Raw genomic sequence first — 15,947 nt, forward strand, 5'->3', positions numbered from 1 at the left:
AACCCGAGCTAAGGTATGTTGAAGCTCAAAAAGCCATCTCGTACGACATGCGTTGAGTCTTCGCGGCGCGAGATTCGCAGAGCGACGCGTTCACCATCGCTCAACCATTCGACCATGGCAGCACGGTCATCGTATACTCACGTATTCAGCAGGGCTGGAGTGAAAACAGTGACAAGCGAGGGATGACATCGATGAAGGGTGAGATATGCTATTCCCAAGGGTAGATCTATACGATAGAATATTGGTACAACATGCGAATTTTTGGTGATACATATCGGGCCTCGCCGATGCATCCAGGGCTATGAGAACAGATAGAGCAGAGGACCATAATGATACAAACCGTGACGCATGATTCAGGAATACAGGAAGACCTCAAGCATCCACTTCCATCATCTCTTCAACCTCCATCTCCTCGAACGTCTCTTCTTGTTCACCAGGCAGGTCATTCTCGTCAACGTCGCCGTCCAGTGTATCGTCCACAGCGTCAGGGGCCAGTGGCTGACCGCCAGGCTCCTGGACCTCGTCGAGCAGGATCCGGGCCAGCGTCGCAAAGCCCTCTGTCGTCTCGTCGTCGAGCTCCGTCTTGTCCACGTCCATCTTGTCCTTGGCTGCCTCCGCGGCCGCCTTCTCCTCCGCGCACACGCAGACGCGGGAGAGGTGATGTGGGGACTCCGGGTCGGCAAGCACGCGCCGGGCCTCCTCGGCCGCAAGGCCCTTGGCCATGGACACATTGGGGGCGGGGACGGGCCCGACGACGACGACATCGTGCACGAGCACCGACATGCAGTCGTGCCGTCGCAGCTCCGGTCTGCTCTGCGATTTGCTGTGTGATAAATTTGGTTTAGACTCGGTGGAGTGGTGCACGGACAAAGCGGTACTCACGCAAAACTGACGCATCGGCAGCCGGACTTCGCAACCCATACCATCAGCTGCGAGACTGGATCGCGGGGGAGGTCGGGCCTGAGGGCGCCGATGAGGTCCTCCATGACCATCTCGATGACCGCGGCGGCCTTGTCGTAGTTATAGTCGCAGTCAACGAAGAGCGCGCCCATGACGCTCTCGAACACGTCGCTGAGCGCCTTCGGCGGGTCGTGCTTCCAGCCGTCGAGGATGATCTCCTCGTTTGTAATCTCCTCGAGGATGGGCACGTATCGCCCGATCGCGATGCTCAGCTCGACGTTGTTGATAAGCAGCAGTTTATGCAGACCGAGCCTGTTCACCGCGAGGGACGCAAGAGCGGTGCCGCAGACTGCGCGAGAACGCGCCCAGGAGAGCTGACCTGAGGTCGCCTCAGGAAACTTCTTGTACAGATATTCTGTGACAACCATGTCGATGAGTGCTAAAAGAACATGCGTCAGAGCTATACGGCGCGTACTACGGACAGAAACTGCGTACCGTCGCCCAGGAACTCGAGCCGTTGGTAAGAGGAGCTATCCGCAGAGCCGAAAGATGGGTGAGTTACGGCTTCGAGCAAGAGCTGGCCATGCTCGAAGCGGTAACCCAGTGCCTCTTGTAGAGTGAGGAACAAAGGGGACGGCTCGGACTTGGGCATCAGCAGGCCGTAGCGGATATTCCAAGGGGTTGGGCCCCCGAACGAGACACCGAGCACCGTCCCCGCATGCAGCGCCATGTCAATCCCGCCTGTCGCGAAACTTGCCCCCAGGAGCGCCTCCATGCAGTCTTGCATGCTCTTCCGCGGGAAACGCCTCGGCGCCTGCCTCGAGGGGCGAGCAGAGAACAAGTCGTCCTCGGAGGAGATGACGTATCGCCACATTCTCATACTCTGCGGTTCACTGCTGAGGTGACGCTCGAGACTGCGCTCTACTCCGCGGGCGAGCAGGGTCCGGTTCGCGACCGACACTCGTTTCATGGCGTCGAGCTGCCCTTCGTGTCGATGGGGGTACTTGTTGTATAGATGCACTACGGCAGAGAGTTTCAGGACGGCGTCACCGAGGGTCTCGAGGCGTTGATTGTTGAACTGCGCGTTCGTACTCGGCAGGGTGAGGGCCTGCACGAGGAGGTCGTCGGCGATGGGGGGTAGTTTCAGCGCGATGCGAGCTTCGTGCGCGCGCCATACGTCAGTCACACGATGACAGAGCTCCGGGAGGACGAAAAAAGTACGGTAGATGTGCTCGGGCATGAGCGCCCATCGACAAATCTCCAGGGGGAAGATGACTGTAGCGGGTTTCTGCCGCGGGGAAGCAGGGTCCACTACGTTCTCGAGCGAGTACGAGGAGGACGCGTTGCGATCGATGATGACACCTTCGACGCAGGGCCCGGTTTTGGATATAATTGGCGCAAAACCCTTCCTGGTGTACTTGTTGATCCAGTAGTCGCGGTAGGTCGGGAACGAGGACTCGCGGGAGCCCTCCGGCGCGCGCATTGACGGTGTGATGTCCGGGCGGAGTTTGTGCAGTATCATCGGGTGCCCGGCCTCCTTGTTGTTGACGTACATCAGGTGCCCGTAGTGCTCCTCTCCGACGCCCTCCCAGTTATACGAGCCATATAGATAGCGGGCGGCCAAGTCAATTGCCTCAAAGTCGATATTGAGGTCACGGTTGATCGGGACCAGGTAGCATGTCAGCGGGAGAGCGATTCCTCTGCCAGTGATGCACCACCATAGGCCCATCCTCGTGTAGTCCTCCATCGCCCGGCGCTGGCTCCAGCCGTGTCTCGGGTCCAACACAACCTCCCGCGGCTCGTCTGTCGAAAGGAATAGGCCGCTCGCGACGAGCTCGACGGGGGGTAGAGGAGTACCAGTGACGATGCCGGCGGAGGGGCGGCCGTCGACGTACACGATGTGCAGCCAAAGTGTCCGACCTTGCACCCACGGATCGCGGACCCGCACATCGAGTACGTCGGGAACCTTTCCAACGTCTCCGATCGGAACGCCGTCCGAATCCTCGTTCTCGCGGCCACGAGCGGTCTTGGTAGGGAGCAGATAGTCGTCGAACACGTTCAGCACGTGAAGAGACTTCACAGCTAGAAACGCCGCGGCGCGCTTCGCCTCCTTCTTCGACCGCCTGGGCGGACCTTGGTACACCAGAAGGTCCGCAGGCAGTGGCAAACTGGAGGGCAAATGCACCGTCGCGCTGACGTCGCCCGTATATGTGGGGACGTGCATGGGCGTAAATTTGTCGCGAGGGATCAAGGAGCAGAGGTGGTTGAGCAGCCCGATGGCGCTGGTATATGTGAGGACGGCGCCGGTCGAGGGAACGACGTAGCGCTCGCGTTCCGCTAGGTCCTCTGGGTCGTCGTGCGTGTCTTCCTCCTCTTCAACGATCGCCTTCAGGGCAAGATCGCGCTCCTGGTACACCTGCTTGAGGTGTGGCTCGCTCTGAGAGAACTGCAGATACCGTTCGGCCTGAGCCTGCGCCCCTTCCTGGAGCATGATGATGAACGTCGACGTCTTATGACGCGCGCGGCCTCTCGATTGCACGTATCCGACCATATGTTGCACCGGGTCAAACCGAATCACTAGATCGCAAGCCTTGTGGAGGTCAGTACCACGACCGGAGCACGGGGTGCATATAGCCATGCCGTCGCGCAAACAAATAGCCCGACAAGCATGTAGCCAGCCAAATGTCCCTGGTATGTTGTATTACCGACATACCAGTGACCCTTGGGCGACCACAGCATGTCAGCTTGCGAGGCGACACGACTATACACCCCCGCCGATGGCCTGAGACATACAGGAAAATCAAGTCCCTCTTCCGCTACCGAAGTGGCGACCACTGAGGCTAATTAGTACGTGAAGATTGCAAAATACACAGACCACCTACAAACGTTGATGGCCCGTTCTCGGAACATCTTCACGGTATCTTGCTGGTTGCGCGTGCCCATACCTTTGGTGTGCGCCTTGGCGGTATCCTTGCCGTGCCCAACAAGTTGTTCAGACTTGATGACGTGTGCAAGAAGAGGTATGCGCTCCAAGATAACTGCCAGACAAGTCGCGACGTGCCGTTGCTCGACGAAGATAATCCCTTGGAACGAGTCCGTGTACCTCTCAAAGAGTGTCTCCGCGAGCTTTCGAACCTTTGGGGAGCACCACGACATCGGGATTGGTATGGGATCTGAACCTGACTCCGGGGTCTCGAAGAAGTCGCGGAAGGATTCTAACGTCCTGTGGAGATCCTTCAGCTTCTGAGGCACATTCTCGAGCATATCCGGCGATACTGGTCCCGCGCGGGCCGTCTGGGCATACTGAGCAGGTGTCAGGTAGTCCATAGACAAGTCGAGCGCATCCTGTATCATCTGTGCGACGCGTTGTTTGACCTCCGTATAGAGAAAGAGCTCCGCGCCGAAGGGACCCAGGCTGTATAAGGTGACTTCGTATCTCGTCAGAATTTTGTCAACGGGTATACCGATCTCGGCGGGCGTATCCTCGAGGTTGAGCAGTCGCCTGAGCGATTTCGAAGGATATTCCGGGTATTTGATGGGTGGGGCGGGGTATACTTGTATGATCTAGGGACTGGTCAGCATAGTCGGTGAGGCAGTAGGCTCGGATGTACCTCTGTAGGCTTGGGCGAATGCCCGCTGAGCTCATCCATGTGTTCCTTGACGGCAATGACCTTGGCGTCGAGATTACGCTCCAATGTGGCGAGCGACTCCGCGGCATTCTTCGGATTCCAGATGGGCGATGCGGTCATCCCAAAGATCTTCGGACGGGAGCCGACAGGTGTTTGGAAGTACTCGCGCATGATTCCGTTGTATGCGTGATTCTTGCGGGTGTGGTGGCATTCGTCGAAGACTATGAGGGTGACCTGGTGAGACACGAGTAAGCAGTGCTACTCGCTCGCACGAGACCGCCAGCGTACCTTGTCGATACCCCAGTGAGAGTGCGTAATGAGGTTGAGGAATATCTGGGCTGGATAACGCATATCAGTTGATTGTGGCGAACTAGCTCCAATCCACGCACCGGTCATAACGAAGACGTCCGAGTTCTCAAACTCCGTCTTCCAGCCATCCCGATCCCCCATGTCGTGAGCGGTGGCCCCAGAAAATTGACGCACTCGCAATGACGTCTGTTTCGCGATGAACTCGCCCTGCTGCTGCACGAGTGCGACCTTCGGCACGAGGAACACGATCAGGTTGTTGTGCCCAACGTCCCGCGCCGCGATCCACTTGATCAGGAGTGTACTGATGAACGTCTTGCCACTCCCGGTGTCCAACGCCGCGATGACATTCCCTTGCTGCGCCCGGACGAAGATCTCCTCCTGGTACCGCCGCGGCAGCAGGGTATCGCTCACTTGGTCCAGTACGCGGGCCATCTCGATCACAGGCGAGGTACAGGACACAAGCTGGAGTTTGCCACCAGACGAACCGGTCAAGATCTGAAGAGGAGGTGGGGGTTTGTGTGCAAGATTCTTCCGTTCGGGGCCTGTTATGGTACGCACTTACCGCAGCACCTGACGGGAACCGTGCGAAAGACGCTCGGGAAGAATATCGATGGTATGATTGTGCTTCATTGGCTGAATGAGGATGCGTTCATTGTGGTGGATGGAGGTGGATGTCGCCAACGACGAGCCGAGCCTCGAGATAGTCGCGGTTCGACGTTGGGGACGATGCCAAACTTTAAGCGGTGCAGTCACTACAAAAAGCTTACGCGGGGTTTCAGTAGATTAAGGGAGATTACAAGACTCTTTACGCAAGTTAACGAATAGTATCTAAGCCACTATCGACTCGAATTAGACGCCGCAAACCTAATTGATCCGTCGTCTGTCCTCAGGGCCGCGGCCGCAGTGCTGCTGCATATTCGTTCCTCTCTCCTTGTCCCTGCTATGGCTATCAACGCGAGCGAAGACACCGAGTTGTGAGCAGGACATCTTATGCAATGTCGGCCGATGTAAACTCTTCAGACCAGCAACGAGGCGCTCCGGAAACACGGCATTCTGCCTGCACTTCCGCCGACCCCGCGCACACCTTCGCCTTCTCCCGCGCCGACGCTCGACGAGAAGTATGCTCACTACACCGCCGCGCAGCTGCGCGAACTGGCCGCGGAGGCCCCTGACGATGAGACGGAGCGGATCCTCGAAGTCATGAGACGGAGGAAATTACAGGAGACACGCAAGATGGAGCAGGCGCGTTTTGGGAGGGTGTACCCCATCTCGCGAGAAGACTACACACGGGAGATCACCGACGCGAGTCAAGTGAACGAGGAGGGCGACGAACAGCAGAGAGGAACGGGTGTAGTGGTCTTCCTTTACAAGGACGGGTGAGTACATATGAGATCCTTCTCACGTCCGGATGCTCATTTCGCACACATGAAGGATCCCGCATAGCAATCGTGCTGCGGAATTCGTACGAATCCTCGCGCAGAGGCACCCACACACGAAGTTCGTCTCGATTGTCGGCGACAAGTGCATCCCCAACCTTCCCGACGCCCGGCTGCCCATGTTCATCATTTACCGGAAGGGAGAGGTGCTCAACCAGTTTGTAGCTTGGGGCGCCGACAGGGAGCGCAAGATTGAGGGTGAGTGACTGCCCAGGTGCTCGCAGGACTGTATGTTGACTGCTGCGCGTACTGACAACAGAGCTGGAAGCCGTGCTCATCCTCGCCGGTGGGATCATTCCGCAGCAGAGGTTACCACCCTCGGAGCGGGATAGCGACGACGACGCCTCCGACCTGGAGGAAGAGGACGATGACCCATCGTCGCACATGCAGTCCGCAGCCACGAGCACAAACGCGAAGGCACCGAAGAACCTGAGACAGAAGGAGGACTCGGATTCGGACTTCGAGTTTGACCTGTGAGCACTGGAAGCGCAGAAGTAAACCACTCGAGATGTAGGATATCGTACAGAATGTATGTGGTATACCGAGCGTAGGCGCAATGTGACAACAAACGGCGGCGCTGCCAGGATATCAGACCAACAATATCTCTGGAGGCTTAGATGGATTCATTAGCTTCATCAAGATGTAGATGTGTGTACGCGCATACCTGTCCTCGAGTCTCGAAGGCCAGCCAGTCTCCCGTACCCGTAGGTAGCAGTCCCATAGAACGGCATTTCCAGAGGCCCAGTGCGAGGGTTAGGAGATTGCAGAGGATATATGCGACCTTCTGTAATGAAAGAGTGCTGAAGGCCTTTGGTGACGAAGATGCAGGTGCGAATGGTGCGAACGCTAGACTCGAGCATTACAACTCCGGACTTCATGAGTCTGAAGACGACGCACCGCTGTTGATCGACGCGAGGTTCTTGAACGGACTCGAGAGAAGCATGAATACGATGCCCATGCTGAAGATCTGGACGCCGCCTCCGGACATATACAGCATGAAGGCTTGCATGGGGAGAGATTTGGCTGGCGCGACTGCGAAGTCCCATGCCCGCTTAGCCTTCAGTTCTTCGTATGACGCCGTCGCAGGGCGCGCCTCTGAAGCGGATTTGCTAGATGTCTTAGAATGCTGACAAGGCGCGCAATTAGGCACACGGTCGCTTCAACTACACTGAATGGACTGACGGAAGACACAGAGTTTGCAAACCCTGGAGGAGGGGGTAGGTGCTTCCACCTGTAGAAGTTGTTGTCAAGTACGAATAGCGTCCTATTATGGCGTTACGCACTTGGACACATCTAATGCAGTTGACATCCTGGCCTAACGACTGGTATACTTGGCGGATTAACAAGGACGAGGTGGTAGATGGGAAGACACGCGTGGCGGACTCGAATGACCTCGCGGTGGGACTCCGGAGCTGGCGGTGGGAGCCCGAAAGACGCGCTGAGCCGCGTTCCGACCTGCGGACACCCCTCGGTTTGGGTAGATCTTTCCATATAAGTAACGTGCACAATTCAAAACCATGCAATGTCAGGGCATTCACTTGACTTAGATAGGTTGCGCAGCAGCCAGTCTACGCTATGCCAATCAAAAGCTAAGTCGTCTGAGCTGACCAACGACTAGTGCATGAAGAGTGCGTGCAGAGTCCTGCAGAGTCAAGTGCACAGTTAATCAAAAGAAGCACAGTGATGTCGGCCAAAGTAAATGAATGCTTATCTCGTTAGCAACTTTATCTAATGCCCCTATAGTCTCGGACATTAGAGTTTGTGATGAGTTCAGGGCAGGCCTTCTAGAAATGCTGTGAACCGGTCGTCAAGTCCAACTCATCCGGGAGCACATAGTTGGCAGTCCAGTCCGCCCGCTCGCCGTCGTCCTCGCCATCCTCAAACCCCGAGACTCTGCTCGAACTGCCCCTGATCCTCTCGCGTTGTTCGGTCTTGTCTTTTCGCGCAGCGCTTCATTTCGGTGCGATATAGATCAAAGTATCGCCAACACTGCAAGTCCTCGCTTCGCCCCTTCACGGCACTGTATAAGCAAGGTGAGCTTCCACAGGAAATATCCTATATGGCTTCCATGCTGCCTCGGGCGTGGCACATGGGTGCACACTACGTCAAGACGTGACACGCGGGCGCTGCGTGGCCGCGTCGCATGGACTGCACAGGCCATCTTTGGCCACACCAAACGGCTGGCTTACGCTCCCCTCCTCATCCAGTTCGACTCTCTTTCGATTCCATAGACCTCAACCTCCCGGAGAGCCATGCAAACGATCAAGTGTGTTGTTGTAGGAGATGGTGCGGTCGGCAAGGTGCGTCGTCTTCTACTCACTTGCTCACTACAGCACTCAACGGGAGCGCCCTCTTTGCGATCTGTGCTGTAGACGTGTCTGTTGATCTCGTACACGACCAACAAGTTCCCCAGCGAATATGTCCCGACCGTGCGTGATTTATGCTTTGCACTGTCTTGTGCGTAGTTTAATCCGTCACTGCGCATAGGTGTTCGACAACTATGCTGTCACGGTTATGATCGGTGACGACCCCTACACCCTCGGACTGTTCGACACTGCAGGTAAACGCGCTGCAGCCTGACGTGCTCACAGTCCGTGCTGAACGGTCTGCGCTCACAGGTCAGGAGGATTACGATCGTCTGCGTCCACTATCATACCCCCAGACGGACGTCTTCCTTGTCTGCTTCAGTGTGACGTCCCCTGCATCGTTCGAGAACGTAAAGGAGAAGTGGTTCCCGGAAGTGCGCCATCACTGCCCCGGTGTCCCGTGCCTTATTGTCGGCACCCAAATCGATCTTCGGGACGACCCTCAGGTTCTGGAGAAGCTCGCGAGGCAGAAACAACGGCCGGTCACGCCTGATCAGGGTGAGCGGCTCGCCCGGGAGTTGGGAGCGGTGAAGTACGTGGAGTGCTCTGCGCTGACGCAGAAGGGCCTGAAGAACGTGTTCGACGAGGTGAGTTTTGTGAACGACGATCCCCCTCCTCCCTCTTTCAGCATGCGATGGCATATGCTCAATATATTACTTAGGCGATCGTGGCTGCGCTCGAGCCACCTGTCGTCAAGAAGAAGAACAAGTGCATCATCCTCTAGTGTACTCTGGGATGGAAGCTACCGGCGATGCCCGCTTGCGTCGCTCTGGGGGCGCGTCGTCATCCTTTTTTCACGACCGACCAACGTTCTTCACTTCAAATTACGACCCTTTGCCCCTCCATGATGATATATCTTTCTTACGCTCCCGCCTCCCATCTACCGTGACCGCCACATAAATACACATCGCGCGCATCCCTCCCTTCCCGCCTCTAGTTCCCGAGCTCGTTCACCGCCACTACCTACACCCTTGTGCTTGGGCTTTGTGCGAGCGCGCGCGACGTCTGAGCGGCTTGCTCCGAGCCCGTTCGTTTTCTTCTGTCTTATTTCAATGTCTGTAGTTCATATTGTCTGGAATTGGGTACATGGGGGGATCTAATACCCGTGCGCTAGAAGGGGTCCCGCATCCCAACTTCGAGCCTCATTCGTGTTTGCTGAAGCACGTCGATTCACCCCAGCACGGAGCACTACCAAGCGTCGTTTGTCTACTACGCCGAACCTCCTTCGAACCGGAATACCTCCTCCAATTCCTGCCCGTTGCAGCCGAGGTATCATCATGTGAATGAGCCTGGGTCGAGCGGCACCGAACATACCTGCCACCACGGGATGTCGCCTCCGCTGCCCGTCGCGCCCTCGACCACACTCTCCTGCATCCCGTCCGTGACCTTCCACCAGCGCTGCGTCTCCGGATCAGCGGCGATCCCGCGCATGTCCTCGTCGTAGTCTGACCCGGTGTACTTGAAGTTCGCGATGAGCAGGCGCAGGGGCGCGTAGTAGTGGATCGAGTAGTCCGCGATGTGGTGCCGCGCGAGGGCGGCGAGCACGCCCGGCCAGACGTTTGCGTGAATCGCCCTGTACTCGGCCTCTGCCTCGGGTTTGAGCTGTGTTCCGGTGCAGATTCTAAGCCAGATAGGTCTAACGAGGCTCAGGATGGTGCGGAACGTGCCTTGATGATTTGGCAAACGCGTTTGGTGTGAGGAATGGACATCGTACAGCAGAGTTCTGTGCAAAGCTGTGGTCCTGATATGTCAAACTAGCGGGGAGTTCTACGCTCATTTGTCGTTTCGCAGCTATATATCCTCTGGGTCGAGCACAGGAGGTTGTGTGACCAGGTTGGGCGGACCGAGAGTGCCGCTCCGACGCCATCCTGTGAGCACAGGAGTCTGCCCGCACCGTAAAGTCCGTATCTCAGGAGTTGGACGATGGAACGAAATATACGACCCAAGCCAGTTGCGCACGGACGATCAGAAGGTGATAGATTCGAGGACGTGCATCAGGCCAGGGATGATCATAGCCGCAGCTTGGGGAGTCTCATAGCTTCGCGCCAGTGCTCCAGTCTGCGAGCGGGCGATACACGACGCCATGGATCAGCCAGCGCATGATGAAACAGGTATCGTACTCGCAGACACCGGCGGGAGGAGGCAAAGACGAGAAGAGAGTGCAAGAGCCGTGGTCGCTGCGTTCGGGAACCGCTAGAACGAATTTCCAACTCCGCCAGCTACACGCCGCCTCGCACCGCCGCCACGCCGCCTTCATACCAACCACTCCCCGGCCGACTGCTCGTTCTCCCCCCTCTTCCAGCCCGCTTTTACGCTCACGCTCTTCACGACCTCGATCTAACCATTCGACATGGCTGAGGGAAGCAACTTCGACTACTTGTTCAAGGTGCGTCCAGCGGGCGCGAGGGATGGAACAGCCATTGATTGCCCTCCGTTTTCCGCGGATAGGTCGTCCTCATCGGAGACTCTGGCGTCGGGAAATCGTACGTGCATCCCCCTGTCCTGAAGAGCCCCCACACTCACCGCGATGTGTGCTTTTGTGTAGTAACCGTGCGTATCCGCCAAGAGGAGCCATTGATGGGACGAGTCGCGCCTTACTCTAGTCCTGCTACAGTGCTCTCGCGGTTCACGCGCAACGAGTTCAACCTGGAGACGAAGTCCACTATCGGCGTCGAGTTCGCTACACGGTCAATCAACGTCGATGGCAAGACTCTGAAGGCGCAAATCTGGGATACTGGTACGTCTCCTATCGCGCGTCGCCGATTGCCCCATCTTCCGCGCGAGTCCTAACCCCCCGGTCTGCAGCTGGTCAGGAACGGTACCGCGCCATCACCGCTGCGTAAGCTGCCCCCATCGTCCTGCATTCCTCTTGAAAGTCATTAAACGGTGTCGATTGGGCAGGTACTACCGCGGCGCAGTCGGCGCACTGCTCGTCTACGACATCTCGAAGCACGCGACTTACGTCAATGTGACGCGGTGGCTCAAGGAGCTCCGCGACCACGCCGACTCGAACATCGTCATCATGCTCGTGGGGAACAAGAGCGATTTGAAGCATCTGCGTGCGGTCCCCACAGAGGAGGCGAAGGCATTTGCGGGTGCGTCTGACGTGTGACCTGCTTTTGGGGAATGGAGGTACTGAGAGCGAGCGCTTAGCGGAGAACGGTCTGTCGTTCATCGAGACGTCTGCGCTGGACGCATCGAACGTCGAGTCTGCGTTCCAGACCATCCTTACCGGTAGGTTTGCTCTGCCCTGGCAATTTCACAGCATATCTCAACGTTTGCGTAGACATCTACCGCATCGTATCAAGCAAGTCGCTCGAGCAGTCCGATGACCCCATCAAGCCCACGTCCGGCGACACGATCACTGTAAGCCACAGCGTGGACACGCCCGCCAACGCTGGAGGAAAGTGCTGTTAGATTTTGGGCGAGTCGCGGTTGTCGGGGATCGGTGGAAGAGGGATAGGACGGTTGGGCTTTCTCCTACGTGCATACGTCTACATATGTGCCTGTGTTGTAATGATTTCTGTTTTCCTTTCTGCATTCTCTCGTCGCGCACGTACCCCCACCTCTCCATTCATCGGGACTTGTTCATGGCAGGACAGTGCATTCGTGTAAGTGATCCGACTGAGCAGGGCAGGCGCGACGAAGTGATAATCGTTCAAGGAGATCATGGCATTCGGGGCAGCGTACAACAAAATGGTCTGATGAGATGGTACTGTACAGTGCTGCGAGGGCGCGTAGCTAAGATGCATCCGGCCAGTATGAGAAAGATGGGGATCAAGGACTTTACATGTATGCACGAGATTCATACACGGCAGGGAAGGTGCGGAAGCCCCCACGTGCTATAGTCGTGGTATAGCCTGAAAAAGGCTCAAAAGACGATATTACTCTTTATTGGCAAGCCGATCCTCGCCTCCAAGGGATCCCGTGCCGGCGGGCGTAAGTTGAATGAGCCTGATGGCAGATCGAATGTCCCCTCCAGTTCACTATCCCATAAGATGGACGGCACGGTGTGTCGGCCGTACTTGTTGTAGATGCGGGGGGCGGGGGCAATTAAGTGTCGGGCCAATTTAGGCTTGATGTTCTTCTTCGAGTCGATGGGGGATTGTGACCTTAGGGAGCGAGGTTTGTCCTCTGGCTCCTCGGATGTCGACGCGTCCTTGACGGAAGAGCCCTCGGCAGCAGGGGGCGGAGCGCTCTCGTCCTCGGTGTCCAGCTCGAGCACCATATCGAACACGCCATCGGGGGCGGGGCGGAGGTACATCAACCGGAGCTCGTAGAGCGAGATGCACCCCTCCGCGGGTCCAAGCGCAAGGTGTGCAAACGCAGGCGTAGGCTCGAGCTTGGTGACCTCCTGGGCATCGCAGCAGCGTCAGTATACGCTCCAAGTCCCGCGACGGGGCGACGACGCACCGCGTAGTACTGCGTGATCACGCCCGCGAGGGCTACGACGAGCTCGAGCCGTGTGACGGGTCTCCTCGGCCGCTCCGAACGCATGCGCTTGCTGACGACGATATGGCGCGTGGGCTCGTGGTCAGGGTACGCCGGCCACTGCGGCACATCTGCCCGTCAGCACACGCATACCGCGCCAGCACGGCGGACGCAGCAACCCACCTGGATGCGGACCCACTCCGTGTCGTTCGGCCAGTTCTCGAAGCAGCGCACCTTCGGGCCCCGCATCCCGCGCTCCAGCGCGCGCCGCCCCGTGAGCAGCATCTTCATCGGCAGGCCGCAGCGCCCGTCCGCGGTCATGAACACGATGTCGCTCGCGGCGACGTCGTCGACCCCGCCCGGCACGGGGGGCGTCGGGCGCGCGAGCGCCTCGTCCTCGAGCGCCTTGCGCGCCTCCGCCTGCTTCAGCGCGATCCCGTAGGTGATCGCCTGCCAGACGCGGTTGTTCTGGTGCGGCATGAATCCGCCGAGCCGCGTGACGAGGTACATCCAGTGGCTCTCCGGGTCCGCGAACATGTCGGCCTCCTGCTGGCACACCGTGCGCGACCGCTTCCACGACGGCGGGTAGGGGTACGGGCAGTAGTCCGGGTCGCGGGGCATGGGCGCGATCACGCCGTCCCACGCCTCCTCCTTCAAGGGTGAATACCAAGTCCACGACATGGCGGGAGTGCGGCGGCTAGTACCGTTGGTCGAGTAGTAGCTGCTATTCCTTTGTCGATCGTGGAGGTAGGAGGTAGAATGCAGCGAGTGGCACACTCGGCGGATCCCTTGCCTCGCGTAGATGGTGACACCGCGATGCTGGCCCCGATATGGCAGGTGTTGTGGTTCGTATGAGTGGAATGCATGCTCTTGCGAAGTTCAAGTTTTCGTTAGAAACCGACGAGGACGAATACCTGCTGAGTGAGCTTAGGTCACGTTTGAGGGTAAAGAAAGACTCTGCAGGAAAATTCTCCCACTTTCCAATACTTGTCGTGTGCATGTTGGGTGGTACATTTGTATGAGGTACACGGTCCAGCTTAGTCCATTCCGATCCTGATGATCGTCGTTCGTCCATTACTTCTCATCCACCGCCGGCCGATCCACGACGACGCCGTCCATCTGCGCCTGCTGCCTCCGACCCCCAACCCTGGCTTTGATCCACTCCTTGCCGGCCTTCTTGATCAACGCCCGCCGCGCAAAGCCGCGCATATCGATGTACACCAGCGTCACGTTCCGCGCGGTGTGCGTGGCCAGGTGTGTCGTCCGCCCCGCGCCCTCCCCGTACTTGTGCCCCATGACCGCCGTCAGCTGCGTGCTGCCGACATCCACCGCACGCTTCACCGAGTCGTCCACGGTCGCGAGCAACAGATTTGCGGACAGTACGAGCTTCTCGTGCTTCCTGAGCGGGCGTGGGGGCGGGCCGCCGGCAGGTGTTGCACTAGGAGCGGTCGGGACGGAAGCGGACGAAGCGGACTTCTCGCCCGCTGGGAGTGGGGACCGCGGTGGAAGAGGCGGCGGAGGTCCGTGCCGTGGCGGCAACGGTGGCTTCCCGTCCTGTGTACCGGGGTATGGCGGAGGCGGCTCCGACAGACTCAGAGACGACATGGCTGGCGTAGGATTCGGCGAGGCGGAGGGAGGGACGGTCGACGTCGTAGGAGGCTGCGGCCTCCTCAGCGTCGGCGCGGCCTTCGCCTTGTCTTTTCCGCCAACGGCGTGGCGGATCATGCTCTCCACCACGCTGACCGTCTTCTGACTGACCCGCACGGCCTGCCCGCTGACCGCATACGCGCTTGAGAGTGCCGAGTGGGTGCGCGGGTGCGACAGAAGCAGCAGTGCGCGCGGGGGAGGAGGGGGCGGTCCGCTACCAGGAGTTTGCGAACCAGAAGCATGGGGCGAGGGTGTGGAGTGGTTGATGTAGTAACTCGCCGCGCTCGTCAGGCCGCTTAGCAGCATCGACGTGGACGAGGTGATCGCTTGACTGCGCCGGGCCCGTTCAGTCCTCGCCCTGTATATGCGCAACGAGCAATAACTTACCTGATGATCGTCGCGGATTTCGTCATCCAGTCCTGGTCTTCAGGCGGGATCGCCTGTACGAATATCTCCCGCGCCTCCTCGACGTCCGACTGAGGGGTCGTGTGGTACGGCAGCACGCTCGCGCCCTGGCCAGTGTACGCATCGTATACGTCGGGAGGTAGCTCGAGCAATACGGGCGCAGGCGCACCGTCCTTGCCCTTTTCCGCACGCGCGAGAGCAGGGTCCTCCTTCATATGTACGCGATGCGGGAGCTCACCAACGACCTCGCCGCTCTCCTCGTCCATGAGCACCAGCTTCCCCCGCATGTCCTCCTTTCCTGGCGCCTGCACCTGAGATGAGGATGATGCCGCCCCGTCGCGCTGAGCCGGGGAGACAGGGCTCGGGGGGAAGCCTTCGACCTCCGCGTACTGCGCCAGGATGTGATCGAAGGCCTCGATAGTCTCCGCGCGGTGGGAATCTGGCCTGGATGGGATGGGGACAGTTAGGTATACCGGGGTAGGTCCCTCAACTGGCGATACATCGGTAGCCTGGAAGGTGTACGTCCGTGCGCCATCGTTGGCTACATGCACGGAGATCGACCGCGTCGGGTCAAGCGGGAGCTCGAGCGAGTTCAGACGGAGCACGAGGTAGAGCGAACGGTCGTCGGCGGAGAGCGATGCAGCGAGCGGCGCAGTTTTGTCGTCGTTGTTAGGAGCGAGAGCGACGCACTCCAGTGCGAGCGTTCCCTGCTCGGTGGCGCCTGCGCTATGGAGTACGACTTCGGGGATGTGCAGCAACACGAAGGCCTCGGGATGTGTGCTAGTCTCTGTTGCTGACATTGAGGCAGATGGGGGGAGGAGGGA

General features: G+C 58.5%; 7 protein-coding genes across 7 annotated transcripts; 3 read left to right on the forward strand and 4 right to left on the reverse strand.

Moving 5' to 3' along the window:
- Positions 1 to 198: 198 nt before the first annotated feature.
- Positions 199 to 5,334, reverse strand: TRAVEDRAFT_146565 (uncharacterized protein). Its single transcript, XM_008038831.1, has 8 exons — positions 4,919 to 5,334; positions 4,818 to 4,867; positions 4,512 to 4,763; positions 3,783 to 4,464; positions 3,694 to 3,734; positions 1,396 to 3,490; positions 883 to 1,339; positions 199 to 823 (listed from the first exon to the last, which is right to left on the reverse strand). Exons 1-8 carry the CDS (start codon positions 5,268 to 5,270, stop codon positions 373 to 375), a joined length of 4,380 nt encoding a protein of 1,459 aa, XP_008037022.1. The 5' UTR covers positions 5,271 to 5,334; the 3' UTR covers positions 199 to 372.
- A 446-nt stretch (positions 5,335 to 5,780) lies between these two features.
- TRAVEDRAFT_46128 (thioredoxin-like protein) lies at positions 5,781 to 6,751 on the forward strand (the record flags this gene model as incomplete). Its single annotated transcript, XM_008038173.1, has 4 exons — positions 5,781 to 5,812; positions 5,864 to 6,214; positions 6,270 to 6,472; positions 6,534 to 6,751. 4 exons carry the CDS (start codon positions 5,781 to 5,783, stop codon positions 6,749 to 6,751), a joined length of 804 nt encoding a protein of 267 aa, XP_008036364.1.
- Positions 6,752 to 6,862: 111 nt separating this feature from the next.
- TRAVEDRAFT_36456 (DUF1077-domain-containing protein) lies at positions 6,863 to 7,583 on the reverse strand (the record flags this gene model as incomplete). The annotated part of the gene is made up of 5 exons (XM_008038028.1): positions 6,863 to 6,886; positions 6,939 to 7,120; positions 7,172 to 7,400; positions 7,457 to 7,505; positions 7,558 to 7,583. 5 exons carry the CDS (start codon positions 7,581 to 7,583, stop codon positions 6,863 to 6,865), a joined length of 510 nt encoding a protein of 169 aa, XP_008036219.1.
- A 526-nt stretch (positions 7,584 to 8,109) lies between these two features.
- TRAVEDRAFT_146571 (CC42_CANAL CELL division control protein 42) lies at positions 8,110 to 9,896 on the forward strand. The gene is made up of 6 exons (XM_008038832.1): positions 8,110 to 8,307; positions 8,482 to 8,574; positions 8,647 to 8,703; positions 8,762 to 8,834; positions 8,893 to 9,227; positions 9,302 to 9,896. The coding sequence occupies exons 2-6, from the start codon at positions 8,527 to 8,529 to the stop codon at positions 9,362 to 9,364; spliced, it is 576 nt and encodes a 191-aa protein (XP_008037023.1). The 5' UTR covers positions 8,110 to 8,307; positions 8,482 to 8,526; the 3' UTR covers positions 9,365 to 9,896.
- A 1,094-nt stretch (positions 9,897 to 10,990) lies between these two features.
- On the forward strand, positions 10,991 to 12,057 carry TRAVEDRAFT_36458 (GTPase; the record flags this gene model as incomplete). The annotated part of the gene is made up of 8 exons (XM_008038029.1): positions 10,991 to 11,026; positions 11,089 to 11,123; positions 11,186 to 11,190; positions 11,255 to 11,377; positions 11,446 to 11,479; positions 11,542 to 11,735; positions 11,794 to 11,874; positions 11,927 to 12,057. The coding sequence occupies 8 exons, from the start codon at positions 10,991 to 10,993 to the stop codon at positions 12,055 to 12,057; spliced, it is 639 nt and encodes a 212-aa protein (XP_008036220.1).
- Positions 12,058 to 12,314: 257 nt separating this feature from the next.
- On the reverse strand, positions 12,315 to 13,804 carry TRAVEDRAFT_71139 (uncharacterized protein). The gene is made up of 3 exons (XM_008038833.1): positions 13,255 to 13,804; positions 13,054 to 13,191; positions 12,315 to 12,994 (listed from the first exon to the last, which is right to left on the reverse strand). Exons 1-3 carry the CDS (start codon positions 13,750 to 13,752, stop codon positions 12,512 to 12,514), a joined length of 1,119 nt encoding a protein of 372 aa, XP_008037024.1. The 5' UTR covers positions 13,753 to 13,804; the 3' UTR covers positions 12,315 to 12,511.
- A 219-nt stretch (positions 13,805 to 14,023) lies between these two features.
- On the reverse strand, positions 14,024 to 15,936 carry TRAVEDRAFT_146573 (uncharacterized protein). The gene is made up of 2 exons (XM_008038834.1): positions 15,106 to 15,936; positions 14,024 to 15,049 (listed from the first exon to the last, which is right to left on the reverse strand). Exons 1-2 carry the CDS (start codon positions 15,921 to 15,923, stop codon positions 14,146 to 14,148), a joined length of 1,722 nt encoding a protein of 573 aa, XP_008037025.1. The 5' UTR covers positions 15,924 to 15,936; the 3' UTR covers positions 14,024 to 14,145.
- Positions 15,937 to 15,947: the final 11 nt, after the last annotated feature.

This window comes from Trametes versicolor, assembly GCF_000271585.1.
Source record: "Trametes versicolor FP-101664 SS1 unplaced genomic scaffold TRAVEscaffold_4, whole genome shotgun sequence".
NCBI lineage: Eukaryota > Fungi > Basidiomycota > Agaricomycetes > Polyporales > Polyporaceae > Trametes > Trametes versicolor.

What these genes read in the sequence shown, in the direction of transcription:
- TRAVEDRAFT_146573 (XM_008038834.1), bottom strand. Translation starts at nt 15,923, where the DNA reads ATGTCAGCAACAGAGACTAGCACACATCCCGAGGCCTTCGTGTTGCTG. An exon ending in AAATCCGCGACGATCATCAG is followed by an intron (nt 15,050 to 15,105) that starts GTAAGTTATTGC and finishes GGCCCGGCGCAG; the next exon opens with TCAAGCGATCACCTCGTCCA.
- TRAVEDRAFT_146565 (XM_008038831.1), bottom strand. Translation starts at nt 5,270, where the DNA reads ATGGCCCGCGTACTGGACCAAGTGAGCGATACCCTGCTGCCGCGGCGG. An exon ending in GGACGTCTTCGTTATGACCG is followed by an intron (nt 4,868 to 4,918) that starts GTGCGTGGATTG and finishes TGCGTTATCCAG; the next exon opens with CCCAGATATTCCTCAACCTC. An exon ending in ATTCGCCCAAGCCTACAGAG is followed by an intron (nt 4,465 to 4,511) that starts GTACATCCGAGC and finishes ACCAGTCCCTAG; the next exon opens with ATCATACAAGTATACCCCGC.
- TRAVEDRAFT_146571 (XM_008038832.1), top strand. Translation starts at nt 8,527, where the DNA reads ATGCAAACGATCAAGTGTGTTGTTGTAGGAGATGGTGCGGTCGGCAAG. An exon ending in CGGACTGTTCGACACTGCAG is followed by an intron (nt 8,835 to 8,892) that starts GTAAACGCGCTG and finishes CTGCGCTCACAG; the next exon opens with GTCAGGAGGATTACGATCGT. An exon ending in TGAAGAACGTGTTCGACGAG is followed by an intron (nt 9,228 to 9,301) that starts GTGAGTTTTGTG and finishes TATATTACTTAG; the next exon opens with GCGATCGTGGCTGCGCTCGA.
- TRAVEDRAFT_71139 (XM_008038833.1), bottom strand. Translation starts at nt 13,752, where the DNA reads ATGTCGTGGACTTGGTATTCACCCTTGAAGGAGGAGGCGTGGGACGGC. An exon ending in CGGAGTGGGTCCGCATCCAG is followed by an intron (nt 13,192 to 13,254) that starts GTGGGTTGCTGC and finishes GATGTGCCGCAG; the next exon opens with TGGCCGGCGTACCCTGACCA. An exon ending in TGATCACGCAGTACTACGCG is followed by an intron (nt 12,995 to 13,053) that starts GTGCGTCGTCGC and finishes TGCGATGCCCAG; the next exon opens with GAGGTCACCAAGCTCGAGCC.